The following is a 17,674-nucleotide window of genomic DNA, read 5'->3' as shown; positions in this document are numbered from 1 at the left end:
ATCCAAGAAGGTTCTTCAGCTCTGATAGGATGGTGGGGAATGGAAGGATTTATGTGCCTTCCATTCCTCCCCAACAGTTGCAGACTGTATCAGGTGATACCCACAAGGACACAGATAAAGCTCCAAATAGCATAGCATAGCATTTTTATTGGCCAAATGTGACTGGATACATAAGGAATTGGTCTTGGTTCAACACCCTCTCAAAACATGCAAACAACCAGCTGTCTGCAAGGAATCTAAATCCTTCCATTCCCCACTCTCCTGTCAGAGCTGCAGAAACTTCTAGAATGAGAAACAAAACGTCTGCAAAAGAAAAGAAAAAAAACAAGTAAGTCCAGTTACCTCTGGGGGGAAAAACCCATCACTAGAGATTTTTTAAAAAAAATAAATTTTATTAAATTTTATACATTAAAAAATCCCACAAACACTATATATCAACAAACATTAACACAAATCCAAATATTTTTCATATTCACAATATCTCCATCACTGGAGATTTTAAAGAAGAGATTGGCCAATCATTATCCAGAATAGCATAAGGCATATTTTTTTTTATTCATTTGCTTTGTCAATAGGTGTGTGTGTGTGTATGTATGTATGTATGTATGTATGTATGTATGTATGTATATATTTGTTTTCATAGATTTTCACAGGTATATGTATGTAGATTGTTCTGAGTTCGGGTTTTGCCCCGTGTAATATTTTGAGTGTCTATGCGACGTTTCGGTGAAATCACATTCACCATCATCAGGCTGAAGTTATAAGCTTCGTGCTGCTGTAATTTACAGCAGCACGAAGCTTATAACTTCAGCCTGATGATGGTGAATGTGATTTCACCGAAACGTCGCATAGACACTCAAAATATTACACGGGGCAAAACCGTGATAATGTTCATGTACAAGCAGCAAGTGAAAATGAAGAAACAGTAAGGACGGGATGGAAGGCACACTGGTACACTTATGCCCACCCCTTACTGACTTCTTAGGAATCGGGAGAGGTCAACAGTGGATAGTCTAAGGGTAAAGTTTTGGGGATTAGGAGATGATACTACAGAGTCAGGTAGTGAGTTCCATGCATCAACTACTCAGTTACAGAAGTCATATTTCCTGCAGTCGAGTTTGGAGCGGTTTACATTAAGTTTGTATCTGTTGTTAGCTTATGTGTTGTGGTGGTTCAAGCTGAAATAATAATAATAATAATAATAATAATAATAGTAATAATAATAATAACAACAACAACAATAATAACAACAACAATGTTATTATAATAATTATTATTACTGACATAATAATAACAATAAATAATAATAACAACAACAATAAATAATAATAAACAAAAAAACAAACAAGGTCTTCTGCTTGTGCAGGGGGCTGGACTACAAGATCTCCAAAGTCCCTTCCAGTTGGATTCTGATACTTAAAAGAACCCAAATTCCACGAACGGAACAACCACCCTCACTGGAGCCACGAGCCACTTATAAGCCCCCTCTGGCCACGCCCTCTCATTTATTCGGGCCACGCCCCATCCCCCTTTCGGAGGCCGAGCATCTTTCCGGGCGTCCCCGAACGGGAAGCTCCGCCCCGCGTCGTCCCGACTCCGTTGCGCGCGCTGCGCCATGCCTCCTCCGCCTGCTCCTCCCCTTCCTGCTCCGCGCGAAGGGGCTCTGATTGCTGCTGGAGCCGACGCGCATTTCTCGGGATACTTTTTTTTCCCCCTTCCCGGGCGGAGTTGGGGGAGGGCTAACTGGCGGTTTCCGGGAAAACTCGGAGGCAGCCCGGCCCTGGCTTTCAGCTGAGAGCGCCCGATGACAAACGATGGCCAGCGGCGGCGGCGGTGAATCGCGACACCCCGCGGAGGGCGGGCGTCCCAATCTGCAGTTTGTCCCCTTCAGTAGCGCGCTGGACGCAGGTTTCTGGCATGAGCTCACTCAGAAAAAACTCAATGAATACAAACTGGACGAGTCTCCGAAACCGATCAGAGGCTATTACTATAATGGCAAGTAGACCGTGTGACACTTTTCCTTCTTGTCGCTCGAGAGGCGCGTCCTGCAGTGTGAACTGGGAAGAGTTCAGTTTTAGGTTCAGCCAAGCCTAACGCTGGCACGTCCTACCAATTTGATCTCTGAGTAAACAAGCCCGGTTGGGTTTTCTTACTGCGAGCTAACCTTTCACCCGTGGCCACTATACTGAATATTGGCCCGGGATATATAGCAATAGCATTTAGACTTGTATACCGCTTCACGGCGCTTTACAGCCCTCTCTAAGCGGTTTGCAGAGATTCAGCATATTGACCCCAACAATTTGGGTACTCATTTTACTTGGAAGGATGGAAGGCTGAGTCAATCTTGAGCCTACTGAGATTCGATCTGCCAAACTGCTGGCAGCCAGTGATCAGCACAAGTAGCTTGCCCTACTGCACTCTAACCATTGCACCACCGAAGTCTTGATATATCCTTGCCTAGAAGCACTGAGGCAGCTTCTACATTTCCTTAAAGATCTGGTCATTCAACCCTCACTTGAATGGGTACTACTGGTTGGAGATGAGAAGATTGCCACTTGCCAAATGTGGCAAGATTGCCCGATGTTCTGTTCCCAGGACAGTCTAAAAGACTATCCTTAATATAATAGGCCAGAGGTTAAAGAACATAGAGAATTAATAGAAAGTTACCTGTTCAACACTTCCAAGTAGTTTATTTAAATAGATCATGATTCAGTTAGTGGGTACCTCTAGGACAGTGTTTCCCAACCTTGGGAACTTGAAGATATTTGGACTTCAACTCCCAGAATTCCCCGGCCAGCGAATGCTGGCTGGGGAATTCTGGGAGTTGAAGTCCAGATATCTTTAAGTTCCCAAGGTTGGGAAACACTCCTCTAGGAACATCATCTTCCAAGATTAGCATAGAATAGAATAGAATTCTTTATTGGCCAAGTGTGATTGGACACACAAGGAATTTGTCTTGGTGCATATGCTCTCAGTGTACATAAAAGAAAAAATATACATTTGTCAAGAATCATGAGGTACAACACTTAGTTAAGTATTGCAGCATAAATATTATGAAGTAGGTCATATGAGAGACTGTGTCACAATCGGTTCTCCAAGCTGAAGAGCTAGATTGCTCAAGAAGGAAGCTTAATGGTGAAAGTAAATTTTTTTCTTAAATTTGCTGTTGTCTCTTGATGTAGAAGGATGCAAAAAACAGAAACATTATGCTAACCCCTATTCCCCCCCCCAAAAAAGGAGTTAAGACAAAAGGCCTCCCAATTATTCTGTTCTCTGTTATGTTGCTATGTTTCGTAAAGGGTTGGAGGAATAAATGGAGGAAAAGAATATTATGCAAACAGAATAAGACAGACATTTTTCTCACATTGTTCAATGCTTCTTATTATGAAATGGAGAAACAGTTATGAAACTACCACATGGGGAAATAACATCTGGGCTATTCAATCCTTGACCAAGGATATGACAAATTATCATAAATCTGTATTCACCGAACATTATATAAAGATGTCCTGGATTGTATAATTGCTACTATTTTAATAAACTGTTTGTTTATTTTTTCTTCCTTCTACTAGGAGATCCTCCTGGAATGCCAGCACGTTTAACCCTTGAATTTAGTGCTTTTGATATGTAAGTAATAAATCCTTTATCTTGAGTCTTGAAATAGTTATTAGGATACAGAGGCTGATTCTTGGCATTATAATCATTAGACTATAAGCCAAGGTTTGTATATTAGAATCATGACTCTATGAGGACGGTGCTTCAGGATGCTACCACAAATGTCTACTTTATTCTAGTGAGGAGATATAGAAATGAATATACACAATACACATATTGAGTAAGCTTTGTTTAAATGAACCAAGAATCACCAGCTGTTTTCACTTATTGTTCTAGACCAGTGTTTTCCAACCTTGACAACTTGAAGATATCTGGACTTCAACTCCCAGAATTCCCCAGCCAGCATTTGCTGGCTGGGGAATTCTGGGAGTTGAAGTCCAAATATCTTCAAGTTGCCAAGATTGGGAAACACTGTTTTAGACAAATAGAATTTCTACTTGGCAGAATCATTGCGATGGTTAATTCCATTCCATGAGGCAGATAGAAGAACTGCAGCTATATTAGGTTGGGCCTGTGTTTGGAGTGATGCCAGTTAATGAGACATTGAACATGCAATGTCTCTAAAGCAATACTTCTCAATTGTTTTGTGTTATGCACCCCCTAGGAAGAAGTAAACATTTAGCTCCCCCACAACTTGAGAACCAGAGGCAGGGGAGGGTCAATGGACACAACATTAGGAATGCGACTGAGTTACAAATGCCATATAGGATGCGTGTCTTACGGCCCGCCTCGCCCAACCTGCCACCCCCAAATTGCGCTCCAGCGTGAGATGGGTGTCCTATCTAACACCTGTACTGGTACCTCTATCATGTTCCTCGGCGTTGTGTCCAAGGCAGCCCATTCTAAAAGAAAACGTCTTGCAAGTTCGAGAAGTTTGATGGAACTTGTGAGATGTTCTTTTTTTAGAACAGGCTGCCCTGGCCACAACGCTGAGGAACGCAACAGAGGTATCAACAGAAGTATCAGGTAGGATGCGCATACCACTCCCTGTGGTAAAAAAAAAAGCACGTTTCCTGGGGTCATGTGCCCACTCCCCACCCCGCATCGGTCCGCGTCCCGCGGGGGGGGGGGCATCATTATTTGAGAAGCACTGCTCTAAACGAAGCTTTCACTTTGCTATACAGCAGCTCATGAGTAGCGTATAGCAATTTGTTTTGGATCTTGTGGTGGAGATAGGTCTCTGTATAATTCATTCATTCATTCATTCATTTATTGGATTTATATACCGCCCCTCTCCGAAGACTCGGGGCAGCTTACAGCAATCATAAAACAGCGTACAATAATAATCCAATACTCAAAACGATTAAAAACCCCTTAATATAAAAAACCAAACATACATACAAACATACCATGCATAAAATTGTAAAGGCCTAGGGGGAAAGGGAATCTTAATTCCCCCATGCCTGGCGGCAGAGGTGGGTTTTAAGTAGCTTACGAAAGGCAAGGAGGGTGGGGGCAATTCTGATCTCTGGGGGGAGTTGGTTCCAGAGGGCCGGGGCCGCTCTTCCCCTGGGTCTCGCTAAGCGGCATTGTTTAGTTGACGGGACCCGGAGAAGACCCACTCTGTGGGACCTAACTGGTCGCTGGGATTCGTGCAGCAGAAGGCGGTCCCTGAGATAATTTGGTCCGGTGCCATGAAGGGCTTTATAGGTCATAACCAACACTTTGAATTGTGACCGGAAACTGATCGGCAACCAATGCAGACTGCAGAGTGTTGGTGTAACCACTTTCGGGAATAAATCAGTGATTTGATTGATTCCAAAAGCCAGTTTGATAACACTAAAGAACCTGGAGATTTCAGGAACTAGGAAAAAAAGAGTATGAAGGTGCAATCCTCAAAAGGAGCCTAAAGATTGAAAATTAAAAAGTCTTGTGATTGAAAAATGGGACAGATCCAGACAGAAAAATATAAACTACATGAAAGGTTGGCTTGGCTAGATTGATACAATTCAACAGTTTTTGGGGCAGGAGCATGGTGTGTTGACCATTGTCTTCTTCCAGATGCTTTGAACTTCCCAAAGCCCTGGGATTCATGGTTCTCTGAATCCAGCTAGGCCTAATTCTGCATAGCTTTTGCATCCAGGTGCTGCCACTTACTGAAGAAAGGGGTACTTAACAGAAATATAGGAGAAATAGCTTCACTGAAGGAAAGATAAGCATTTGGTAAGCGGAATAAAGGAATAAATAACGGAGTTTGAAGAACAGTATTTTTGCTACAAGATGTAATTTTTAGCATAGCATGGTCATCCAAGTGTCAGATGAGGCTTATCTGAACCCGTGGTTTCTTATTGTAGCAAATGTGGAGTTTTAGAGGCTAAGCTTCATTGCACAGATAAAATCTTTGCTATTTATTTGCAAAAGACGTCCGGGCCTGCTTAGGGTGAAGTAATCATTGTATGAAACAGAAAATTAGTGGTCAGTGCATGCTACTCTGTTCAGGGTCTTAATTGGCTTTATTTTTGCACTTTCCATCAATCCAATACCTGTCACCTTTTCTTTTGTAGCCAAGGTCCATGCAAAGGTACAATTTTTGTTGTTGTTAATTGTGAAGTTGTGTCTGACCTATCACAGCCCCATGGACAACATTCCTCCAGGCCTTCCTGTTCTCTACCATCCTCTGGAGTCCATTTAAGCTGACGTCTACTGGTTTAGTGACTCTATCCAGCCACCTCATTCTCTGTAGTCCCCTTCTTCTTTTGTTAAAGGCACAATACAACTGTTGAAACTGATGTTGAGATTTTATATATATATAAAAAAAAAAAAAAAAAAAAAAACGCTCAGCGTGGGGGCGGGTGAGAGCCGCTGCGACCTGGGCGTCTCCCAAGGACTCCTGCCCAGCTGAGGACCGGAGGGGGCTGCTGGCGGCTATTTAAAACCTCCCAAGACGCCAGAAACGCCGAGGACCATCTAAAAACGCTCAGCGTGGGGGCGGGTGAGAGCCGCTGCGACCTGGGCGTCTCCCAAGGACTCCTGCTCAGCTGAGGACCGGAGGGGGCTGCTGGCGGCTATTTAAAACCTCCCAAGACGCCAGAAACGCCGAGGACCATCTAAAAACGCTCAGCGTGGGGGCGGGTGAGAGCCGCTGCGACCTGGGCGTCTCCCAAGGACTCCTGCCCAGCTGAGGACCGGAGGGGGCTGCTGGCGGCTATTTAAAACCTCCCAAGACGCCAGAAACGCCGAGGACCATCTAAAAACGCTCAGCGTGGGGGCGGGTGAGAGCCGCTGCGACCTGGGCGTCTCCCAAGGACCCCTGCCCAGCTGAGGACCGGAGGGGGCTGCTGGCGGCTATTTAAAACCTCCCAAGACGCCAGAAACGCCGAGGACCATCTAAAAACGCTCAGCGTGGGGGCGGGTGAGAGCCGCTGCGACCTGGGCGTCTCCCAAGGACTCCTGCCCAGCTGAGGACCGGAGGGGGCTGCTGGCGGCTATTTAAAACCTCCCAAGACGCCAGAAACGCCGAGGACCATCTAAAAACGCTCAGCGTGGGGGCGGGTGAGAGCCGCTGCGACCTGGGCGTCTCCCAAGGACTCCTGCCCAGCTGAGGACCGGAGGGGGCTGCTGGCAGCTATTTAAAACCTCCCAAGACGCCAGAAACGCCGAGGACCATCTAAAAACGCTCAGCGTGGGGGCGGGTGAGAGCCGCTGCGACCTGGGCGTCTCCCAAGGACTCCTGCTCAGCTGAGGACCGGAGGGGGCTGCTGGCGGCTATTTAAAACCTCCCAAGACGCCAGAAACGCCGAGGACCATCTAAAAACGCTCAGCGTGGGGGCGGGTGAGAGCCGCTGCGACCTGGGCGTCTCCCAAGGACTCCTGCTCAGCTGAGGACCGGAGGGGGCTGCTGGCGGTTTTTTTCTTTTCCTTTTCCGGTTCCGGCGGAGCAGTGGGAATGAAGGAGGGATGCCGCTGCTCCGCTGGACTACGGTGATAACAACAATAATATAGGTGATTTTGAATTGGTTTGAACGCCTGTGTGCATGTTTAGTGAGTTGGAAGTTCCTTGTCTCGGTGTCCGGTTCCTGTGTGGCGTCCCCTCCTTGGTTTTGCTGTGGGAGAGTTGAGAACTGGGAGCCTCGATCAGCTGGGGCTCGGAAGATGGCGGCCGCTGTGGAGCGAGCGAACTTGACAGCCAGGCAGACCGAGACGCCGAGCAGCTGTGAGGTGGGTGCGCTCGGCGCTGGAGAAGACCTGGCGGACGGAGGACCGACCATTGCAATAGGAGAGAGGAGATTGAAAGGAGACCAAGGGAGGAGGACTGGTAGATCAAGGTCTGGTGGTGGGAGAGTTTTACAGACATGGACGCCCCCCTCCCTATCCTGGAAGGGGGGGAGAGAGAGAGATGATGAATGATCCCTGATTTTTGAATAACCTCTGCCCCTGAGAACTTGGCACTTTGAGAAAATTGGCACTTTTGAGGAACTTGGCACTTTGAAAAACTTGGCACTTGAAAAACTTGACACTTTGGGAAACTTGGCACTTTGAGAACTTTAGCACTTTATTAGTTGCTGCTGACCGGATTTCCTAAGCGAATTGAACTATTCATTATTACCTATGTTTGTATTCTCTGTATTTTTATTGTTATTTTTATTCAGTTTTTTAATAGTGTTTTAATATTAATATTGTTTTTAATTGCTATTTTTATATTGCTATCAATTTAATTGTTTTTAACATAATTGGGGTTTTATATAATGAGTGACTGGGGTACGTATACTTATGGGTATGAATGGAATGACTGGTATGACTGGGTGGGTGGGGGTGGGGGGGTTATAGTATGGATGAGTTGATTGATAGTAGTGTGAATGATAGATTTGGCCCACCTGACGCCCGGGAGACGGGAGAGGGAGGGGCACCGATCTCTGGGGTGGCAGAGGGTCGGAATATTCCAGTGTTGCTGGGGAGAGGCAGATATGGCGGGGGCCACAGAGTTAGCCGTTCCAGGGGAACGAGGGACCGTTGCTTAATAACGGTCCCCTGTTCTGGCTCTGTGAGCCCAACCTTGGGTACTGGTGATGAGTGTAATTCTGGCCCTGGGCTCAGGTTGCTGCTGTTGAATGCCAGGTCGGTGGTTAATAAAGCTCTCCTCATCCGGGATTTGATCCTGGATGAGGAGGCCGACCTGGCATGTATTACTGAAACCTGGCTGGGCCCGGAGGGAGGTGTTCCTCTCTCTGAAATTTGCCCAGCCGGGTTTCAGATATGGCATCAACCGCGACCCCAGGGGAGGGGGGGAGGAGTGGCTATTGTAGCCAGGGAGAGCCTTTGCCTGCGTAGACTCATTGCTCCGGAAATAGCGGGTTGCGAGTCTCTCTTGATGAAGTTGGACTTAGGAGTTCAGGTGGGCTTATTCCTCACGTACCTGCCTCCCAGCTGCGTGTCAAAAGCCCTGCCTGTGCTACTCGAGGAGGTAGCCGGGTTGGCGGTAGAGTTCCCCAGACTTATTGTCTTGGGGGACTTCAATCTGCCGTCACTCGGCGAAACCTCTGGGTTGGCACAGGAGTTCATGGCCACCATGACAGCCGTGGACCTGACTCAAGTAGTTCAGGGTCCGACTCACGAGGGAGGGCACGCACCTGACATGGTATTCCTTTCCGAGCAATTGAGTAATGGTCTGAGACTAAGGGGCTTAGAAGTGTTGCCTTTGTCATGGTCAGACCATTTCCTACTACGGCTTGACTTCCTGGCTCCAATCCTCCCCCGCAGGGAGGCGGAACCAATGAAGATGTTCCGCCCCAGGCGCCTGATGGACCCAGAGGGCTTTCAGACGGCGCTTGGGGTTATTCCAGAGGCACTCGTCCACAGTTCGGCGGAGTCTCTCGCGGAGGCCTGGAACAGGGCTGCAGCGGGGGCTCTTGACCGGATTGCGCCTTTGCGACCTCTCCATGGCGCTAGACCCCGTAGAGCCCCATGGTTCAACGAGGAGCTCCGGGAGTTGAAACGCCAAAAGAGACGTCTAGAGAAGCGATGGAGGAAGAGTAGGTCTGAATCCGATCGAACACTTGTAAGAGCTTTTATTAAGACTTACAAAGTGGCGCTCAAGGCGGCAAGATGCGCGTACCATGCCGCCTTGATTGCATCAGCGGAATCCCGCCCGGCCGCTCTGTTTAGGGTGACCCGCTCCCTTCTTAACCAGGGGGGAGTTGGGGAGCCCTTGCAGAGTAGTGCCGAGGAGTTTAACACGTTTTTCGCTGATAAAGTCGCTCAGATCCGGGCCGACCTCGACTCCAATTGTAAAACAGAGTCGACTGACAACGAGTCAGTCGAGGTGACTGGGGCACGTACTTGTCCACCTGTCTGGGAAGAGTTTGATCTGGTGACACCTGATGAAGTGGACAAGGCCATTGGAGCTGTGAGTTCCGCCACCTGTTTACTGGATCCGTGTCCCTCCTGGTTGGTTTCGGCCGGCAGGGAGGTGACACGGAGCTGGGCCCAGGAGATTACCAACGCTTCCTTGGGGAGGGGAGTTTTTCCATCACTCTATAAAGAAGCGCTTGTGCGCCCCCTCCTCAAGAAGCCCTCCCTGGACCCAGCCGTACTTAACAACTATCGTCCAGTCTCCAACCTTCCCTTTATGGGGAAGGTTGTCGAGAAGGTGGTGGCACTCCAGCTCCAGCGGTCCTTGGAAGAAGCCGATTATCTAGGTCCCCAGCAGTCGGGTTTCAGGGCCGGTTACAGCACGGAAACCGCTTTGGTCGCGTTGATGGATGATCTCTGGCGGGCCCGGGACAGGGGTTTATCCTCTGTCCTGGTGCTCCTTGACCTCTCAGCGGCTTTCGATACCATCGACCATGGTATCCTTCTGCACCGGCTGGAGGGGTTGGGAGTGGGAGGCACTGTCCTTCAGTGGTTCTCTTCCTACCTCTCTGGCCGGTCGCAGTCGGTGTTAGTGGGGGGCCAGAGGTCGACTCCTAGGTTTCTCCCTTGTGGGGTACCTCAGGGGTCGGTCCTCTCCCCCCTGCTATTCAACATCTACATGAAACCGCTGGGCGAGATCATCCAAGGACATGGGGTGAGGTATCATCAATATGCGGATGATACCCAGCTTTACATCTCCACCCCATGCCCAGTCAACGAAGCGGTGGAAGTGATGTGCCGGTGCCTGGAGGCTGTTGGGGCCTGGATGGGTGTCAACAGACTCAAGCTCAACCCGGATAAGACGGAGTGGCTGTGGGTTCTGCCTCCCAAGGACAATCCCATCTGTCCGTCCATCACCCTGGGGGGGGAATTATTGACCCCCTCGGAGAGGGTCCGCAACTTGGGCGTCCTCCTCGATCCACAGCTCACATTAGAACAACATCTTTCAGCTGTGGCGAGGGGGGCGTTTGCCCAGGTTCGCCTGGTGCACCAGTTGCGGCCCTATCTGGACCGGGACTCATTGCTCACAGTCACTCATGCCCTCATCACCTCGAGGTTCGACTACTGTAATGCTCTCTACATGGGGCTACCTTTGAAAAGTGTTCGGAAACTTCAGATCGTGCAAAATGCAGCTGCGAGAGCAGTCATGGGCCTACCTAGGCATGCCCATGTTTCACCATCACTCCGCAGTCTGCATTGGTTGCCGATCAATTTCCGGTCACAATTCAAAGTGTTGGTTATGACCTTTAAAGCCCTTCATGGCATCGGACCAGAATATCTCCGAGACCGCCTCCTGCCGCACGAATCCCAGCGACCGATTAGGTCCCACAGAGTGGGCCTTCTCCGGGTCCCGTCAACTAAACAATGTCGGTTGGCGGGCCCCAGGGGAAGAGCCTTCTCTGTGGCGGCCCCGGCCCTCTGGAACCAACTCCCCCCGGAGATTAGGACTGCCCCTACTCTTCCTGCCTTCCGTAAACTCCTTAAAACCCACCTTTGCCGTCAGGCATGGGGGAACTGAAACATCTCCCCCTGGGCACGTTTAATTTATGCATGGTATGTCTGTGTGTGTGACTGTTAGCATATGGGGTTTTTTAAATATTTAAATATTTTAAATTTATCTGATTGCTTATGATTTGTTTTTTACATGTTGTGAGCCGCCCCGAGTCTTCGGAGAGGGGCGGCATACAAATCTAAGTAATAAATAAATAAATATTACACAGTATACATGGGATGACTTACATTACTGTCTAAAATATCATTTTTTTTAAATTTCTTTTTTTCTTTTAAAACTGTTGGTAAATTATGTGCTAACTACCAAGGATTTTGATTTGTTAAGACTACAGTAAATGCCATATACGTTTTTATTTTCTCTCCAGGAATGGCCCAACACCAGCGCATTGTTGCCCTGCTATTGGAATGTTGTATAATACCAATACTTTGGAATCTTTCAAATCCTGTGATAAAAAACTTCTCCTTGAAGAAGCAGCAACTGAGGTAAGATAAAACGGGAATCAGTTCCCCAAACCTGAAGCATGGATGAAAAACAATGCATTGTTGTTTTATGAACAATACAATTCTACTGAATTGAATAAAATGTATCCCCCAAATTCATATGCATTGTATTTCAGACTTCAATCTCACTTATTTCAAGAAAGGAATGCTTATATTTCAGCATAAATTTATTTAATACATTATTTGGAAAGTCCTATTTTATTGCAGATCAAACAATGAACAGTTTACTATATTCCAGGGTTTATTGAACTTTATTTTCAGGCTGCAGAATTTGTAAGCTAAAAAACCAAACAAAAACCCAATCCGGAGGTAAAGCTCTAATGAAAAGTTGTGCTTGGATGAACCTCTCCCTTAATTCCTTATGGAACGGTATAATTCCATATAATACTGTCTGAGAAATCCAGAGACTGAACAATTACAATTTTGTAAATGAATAAATAGTCAACAAGCAGGGAGAGGAGGACAAGATGAAGGGGTAGTAAGGTTTAAAGAAAAAAGCAAAACTAATTAGTCATGGCTAAAGATTGTAGAACTTTTAGATCCAGTTGAAGCATAGAACTTCACAGTCATCAACCTTAGTTTTGCTGGCTATGGCTGGCTGCTCAGCAATATAAAAGACAGAATCAGAAGTGGGTTCCTCCCAGTTTGGACCAATTTGCCCGAACCAGTAGCAAACTGCTGGTGACATCCACCTCATGGGACCAGTTTGGTCGGTGCTGGTCCATGGGTGCTGCCATCTTTTTAAAAAGTTCTTTTTGATTTTCTTTTCTTTTTTTTGCGTTTTCCCCAAAGTTTTCGTCTTTTGCCCAAGCGCAAAAGCAGAGTTTCCAGCACTTTGCAAGTGCCGCCATCTTGGTTTTGCCTCTTTTATTTCTATATTTTCGGTGAATGTGGGGCTACGCAGCATGGGGGGAAACAAACCAGCAGCGAGTTAAGTTAGAACGCACCTCTGGACAGAATGCTATAGATGTACATTTGAGACCAGCGGAGTTCTGAATTTTGAAATGCTCAGGTCCAAAATTTCATTAATTCATTAGATGTTGCTAAGTTTTGGGCTTCTCAGCTGCAGCATTGATTAGATGTTGTGCATGAATATTTAAAATTACTTAAAAAACAGAAGGCAGTATTTTTAAAACTATAACATTCAAGTGTGTACATTGTTGTGTTTTACAGGACTGTAAATAAAACCAATTATTTATTTGCTGTTTCCCATGAAGCTTTCTAAGTGTTCAGGGTAAAGTTTTATCTGGTGGCATTCTGTCTACAAAATATGTTGATCTTGTCCTCCTTTACAGAAATTTTTGTGTAAATCAGATGGATTGCTTAATGTGATTTGATAATCACGAGCTCAATGGAATCTTTGTGTTTATTCAATATTTGCCACTTTATAATTATTTTTGCACCCTAGTTTACAATGAAGATTAAGCCAAATTAAATTTTGTTCCAATAAATCCATGAAATATATATTATATTTTGTTCAACAGCCATGAAATTAGTTATTAGTATCTTGGATCATTCTATTTTTTTCTCTCCCCATAGATATGGGATGCAATAACATCGAGGGATGCCATTAAAAACCCTGTTTTATTGAACAAATTTCTTCTCTTAACATTTGCAGTAAGTTAAATTGTACAGAAGAAGAAACCAAATGCTCCATAATTATAAACAATACCAATTCTGTTATCACTATATGATAGTTAATGGATCATGCATCTGCCATCCACAAAGTCCAATCTATTGAAAAATACATTTGCACATTTTTGTTTAACAATCCTAATTGGGAAAAACAACACTGCTGCTTCTAAGTGGAAAATTTCATGACTAGACTGTGCTTTCCACCTGGAAATAAACAGGACTAGTCAGTTTCACATTTTTAAAAAATTTCGTTTGCCTCCTCGTTACTTTTCTGCCCTTGGGAATATTTGAGTGCCTACTTGCTATCTTGTATACATCAGAAGCAATGTGATTATACTGCAGCTAAGCAAATAGGTTATTTTATTTATTTGTTTGTTCAATTTCTAGGCCGCCCTTTAAACTTACTTTCTTTCCAATCTCTGCAAGAGTGAGGGACAGAAAAAAGCAAAGATTATCTCAGGGACCGCCTTCTGCTGCACGAATCCCAGCGACGAGTTAGGTCCCACAGAGTGGGTCTTCTCCAGGTCAACTAAACAATGTTGCTTGGTGGGACCCAGGGGAAGAGCCTTCTCTGTGGCAGCCCCGGCCCTCTGGAACCAACTCCCCCCAGAGATTAGAATTGCCCCCAACCTCCTTGCCTTTCGTAAGCTGCTTAAAACCCACCTCTGCCGCCAGGCATGGGGGAATTGAGATACTCTTTCCCACTAGGCCTTTACAATTTTATGCATGGTATGTCTGTACGTATGTTTGGTTTTATAATAAGGGTTTTTAACTGTTTTAGTATTGGATTATTATTATATGCTGTTTCATTGCTGTTGATAGCCGCCCCGAGTCTGCGGAGAGGGGCGGCATACAAATCCAATAAATAAATAAATAAATAAATGATTTTTGTAGTCAATCTCTCCTTTCAATATGATTACATTTTTTTTCAAAGTATAGGAGGGAAATGTATACCATTTCTCACACAATTGTCTTTGATAGTATTTTGTAAATGGAGAATAAGAGTATGCTTGCATAAGAAAAAATGTGTCTGTGGTGTATGGTAGTACAGACATGCCATTCTGACGATTGAAGACACGTGATAAATTACAGCCCAGTTCTGCAGTTACAGAAGAATATTCACATGCCACGTCTGACATGTCATCTGAACATTTTAAAGGGATGGTGGAAAAGATACACAAGGCAGAGAACTCCATAAGAAACTGGGAATTTGAACCAATCTCTTGAGATTCTATTGAAGTACAGTGTTACCTTGTCTTTCAAACGCCTCGTCATACAAACTTTTCGAGATACATGGGGTTTAAGATTTTTTTTGCCTCTTCTTACAAACTATTTTCACCTTACAAACCCACGTCCGCCGCTGGGATGCCCTGCTTCCGGACTTCCGTTGCCAGCGAAGCACCCGTTTTTGTGCTGCTGGGATTCCCCTGAGGCTCCCCTCCATGGGAAACCCCACCTCCGGACTTCCGTGTTTTTGTGATGCTGCAGGGGAATCCCAGCAGGGGAATCCCAGCAGTGCAAAAACGGGTGCTTCGCTGGCAACAGAAGTCCGGAGGTGGGGTTTCCCAGTGAGGGGAGCCTCACTGAAATCGCAGCATCGCAAAAACACAGAGGTCCGGAGGTGGGGTTTCGAGGGCTTCGATGTTTTTGCGATGCTGCGATTTCACTGCTGGGATTCCCTTGCAGCATTGCAAAAACACAGAAGTCCGGAGGTGGGGTTTCCCATAGAGGGGAGCCTCAGGAGAATCCCAGTAGCGCAAAAATGGGCGCTTCAGTTGGCAAAAGGGGTGAATTTTGGACTTGCTTTTCCATTGATTCCTATGGGAAACATTATTTCGTCTTACAAACTTTTCACCTTAAGAACCTTGTCCTGGAACCAATTAAGTTTGTAAGACAAGGTATCACTGTATTTGGATTCATTCAGGATGATGGTTAAGAATTTGGGAGTCATTTTTCAGATGCTGAAAGTAGTTTCTTTTTCTTTCATTTGAAGTGTAAGAATTAGATCAAATTACACTTTCCAGGTTAAAACCAAGTTCTGAAGTATTTGTATACTTTCTCCCTCAGGATTTAAAGAGATACCGTTTCTATTACTGGTTTTGTTATCCTGCATTGTATGTCCCAGATGGTATCCCTTTGGTTAAACAGCCAGTGCCTCTGAATACAAAGTTCTCTCCAGCTCAGGTAATTAAAAACATTACACAAATACACTAGCCTAGCACACACAGCACTTTTCATAACAATAAAAATAACTTATTGCATCATTACTAAGCACAAACATGGTTTTATGGATTTTTATAGCCACCTCTGCCTGGATGAAATGGGGATTCAGTTTTCGAAACTCTTCATTATCTCAGTGGCTGACAGAGTTGAATGTGTACTCAAAAAGAGGGTTTTCAGGAGCTGTATCTCCATTAAAAGACTGAATCCTGACAAAATTTGCTACACAAACACTTTTCTTTCACTTTAGTGAACTGTTATTTCCGGCTGCTATTTTCCTGAAAGAAATATTTAACAGAAATTGTGGTCTTTGTCCCCATCGGGGGTTGTAGACATAATCTTTTTCTCTCTATCTCTCTCTTTTATCACAGTGTCTTGTGAGATTTTTATTGCTATTTGTTTTTCATGTTCTCTTGTTTTTGCTCTGTTGCTCATAAAGGTAGGAAATAAAGGTGTAAAACGGGTTTCTGTCCCTAAAATCAGTACAATTGAAAATTGCAAAATTCTTAATAGCTCGGAATGCCACTATTACCATGATCAAAGTCTCGTTGTACTGGGAACAACTTATCCATAAAGGAAACAGTGATTTAGTTTATTATAGTCTTAGACCGATACAAGAAGTATGCCCATCTATAAGCACCTATGCATCTACCTCATATGCCAATACAGTGGTCCCCCGAGTTTCGCGATCTCGATCATTGCGAAACGCTATATCGCGATTTTTCAACCCGGAAGTAAAAACACCATCTGCGCATGCGCGCCCTTTTTTCTATGGCCACGCATGCGTAGATGGCGCCGGGCAGATCAGCTGCTGGGCGGCTTCCCTGGGTCTTCCCCCTCTTGCTGGCGGGAGGGCGAGCGGCGGGCATCAGCGAGGAGTTTGCGTGGGCGGCGGGGGAAACCCCAGCGCTGCTTCCCAGCTGAGTCCTGAAGCCAAACGCGGAAGTTCGCTTCAGGACTCAGCTGGGAAGCGGCGCGAGCGAGCGGCGTGGGCGGGCGAAGGGCGGGCGCGCGGGCAGACAAGCGGCGGGCGCGGCAGCAGCGAGGAGTTTGCGTGGGCGGCGGGGAAACCCCAATCTTCGGCTCCTCGCTGCTGCGGCGGAAGTAAAAACACCATCTGCGCATGCGCAGATGGTGTTTTTACTTCCGCACCGCTACTTCACGAAAAAAACGATCATCGCGAGGGGTCCTGGAACGGAACCCTCGCGATAATCGGGGTCCGGGGGACCACTGTAATTACATTTTAGGATAAAATTAAAGTATATCTAATAAACAACATGACCAGGTGTGAGTAAGAGCCAAAAATAACAATCTTTGTTTAAGGTATAAATGTGATAGCATCTAAAATTACATAAAACTAGAAAGCAGTACTAGTTGGACGTTTTAGCGATTATTGTGAAGAAGACTATTCCTCTTCCCTGTTTTTGGTGTTGGCAACCCACAGTTTAGCAAAGGAGAAAGAAATCCCGACACGGCATGTGATGCCACTGTGAGTTTGACACCCTGTTCTAGACAGTCTTGACCAGTGATGGCTAACCTTTTCCATCACTTCGTGCCGACTGCGCAACCTTGCTCGCCTTCGCATGCGTGAGATTGCCAAAAACCCAGAAGAGCAGCGTTCTGGCACGCATGTGCATGCTGGCACTCGAACTTCCGGTTTCTGGTGATTATGCATTCCCAACGAACAGCTGGCCAGTGCGCATGCGTCAACAGAAACTCATACGTGCCGGAACACTGCTCTTCTGGATTTTGGCGCTTCTGTGCGTGTGAAAACCACCTGACTGGCCGCGTGGCCACGGGATGGTTCTGCGTGCCGCTTCCAGCACATTTTCCATAGGTTCGC

The 17,674-nt window shown here is 46.0% G+C and overlaps 1 protein-coding gene across 2 annotated transcripts in view; it reads left to right on the top strand.

Annotated features, from left to right (window-relative positions):
• Positions 1 to 1,648: 1,648 nt before the first annotated feature.
• Positions 1,649 to 17,674, top strand: part of ATG7 (autophagy related 7) — a 103,577-nt gene continuing 87,551 nt past the window's right edge. Inside the window, exons 1-5 of one of the 2 annotated variants that reach the window (XM_070738577.1) lie at positions 1,649 to 1,995; positions 3,573 to 3,627; positions 11,841 to 11,958; positions 13,516 to 13,593; positions 15,679 to 15,795. In XM_070738577.1, coding sequence (XP_070594678.1) covers positions 1,815 to 1,995; positions 3,573 to 3,627; positions 11,841 to 11,958; positions 13,516 to 13,593; positions 15,679 to 15,795 — 549 coding nt within the window. In that variant the 5' untranslated portion in view covers positions 1,649 to 1,814. The remainder of the gene's footprint in view (positions 1,996 to 3,572; positions 3,628 to 11,840; positions 11,959 to 13,515; positions 13,594 to 15,678; positions 15,796 to 17,674) is intronic. The other variant, XM_070738576.1, reaches the window with a different exon arrangement.

Source organism: Erythrolamprus reginae, chromosome 2 (assembly GCF_031021105.1).
Source record: "Erythrolamprus reginae isolate rEryReg1 chromosome 2, rEryReg1.hap1, whole genome shotgun sequence".
NCBI classification, from domain to species: Eukaryota; Metazoa; Chordata; class Lepidosauria; order Squamata; family Dipsadidae; genus Erythrolamprus; species Erythrolamprus reginae.
Note: the sequence above shows the minus strand (reverse complement) of the source record. Positions and strands in the feature narration are given on the sequence as shown.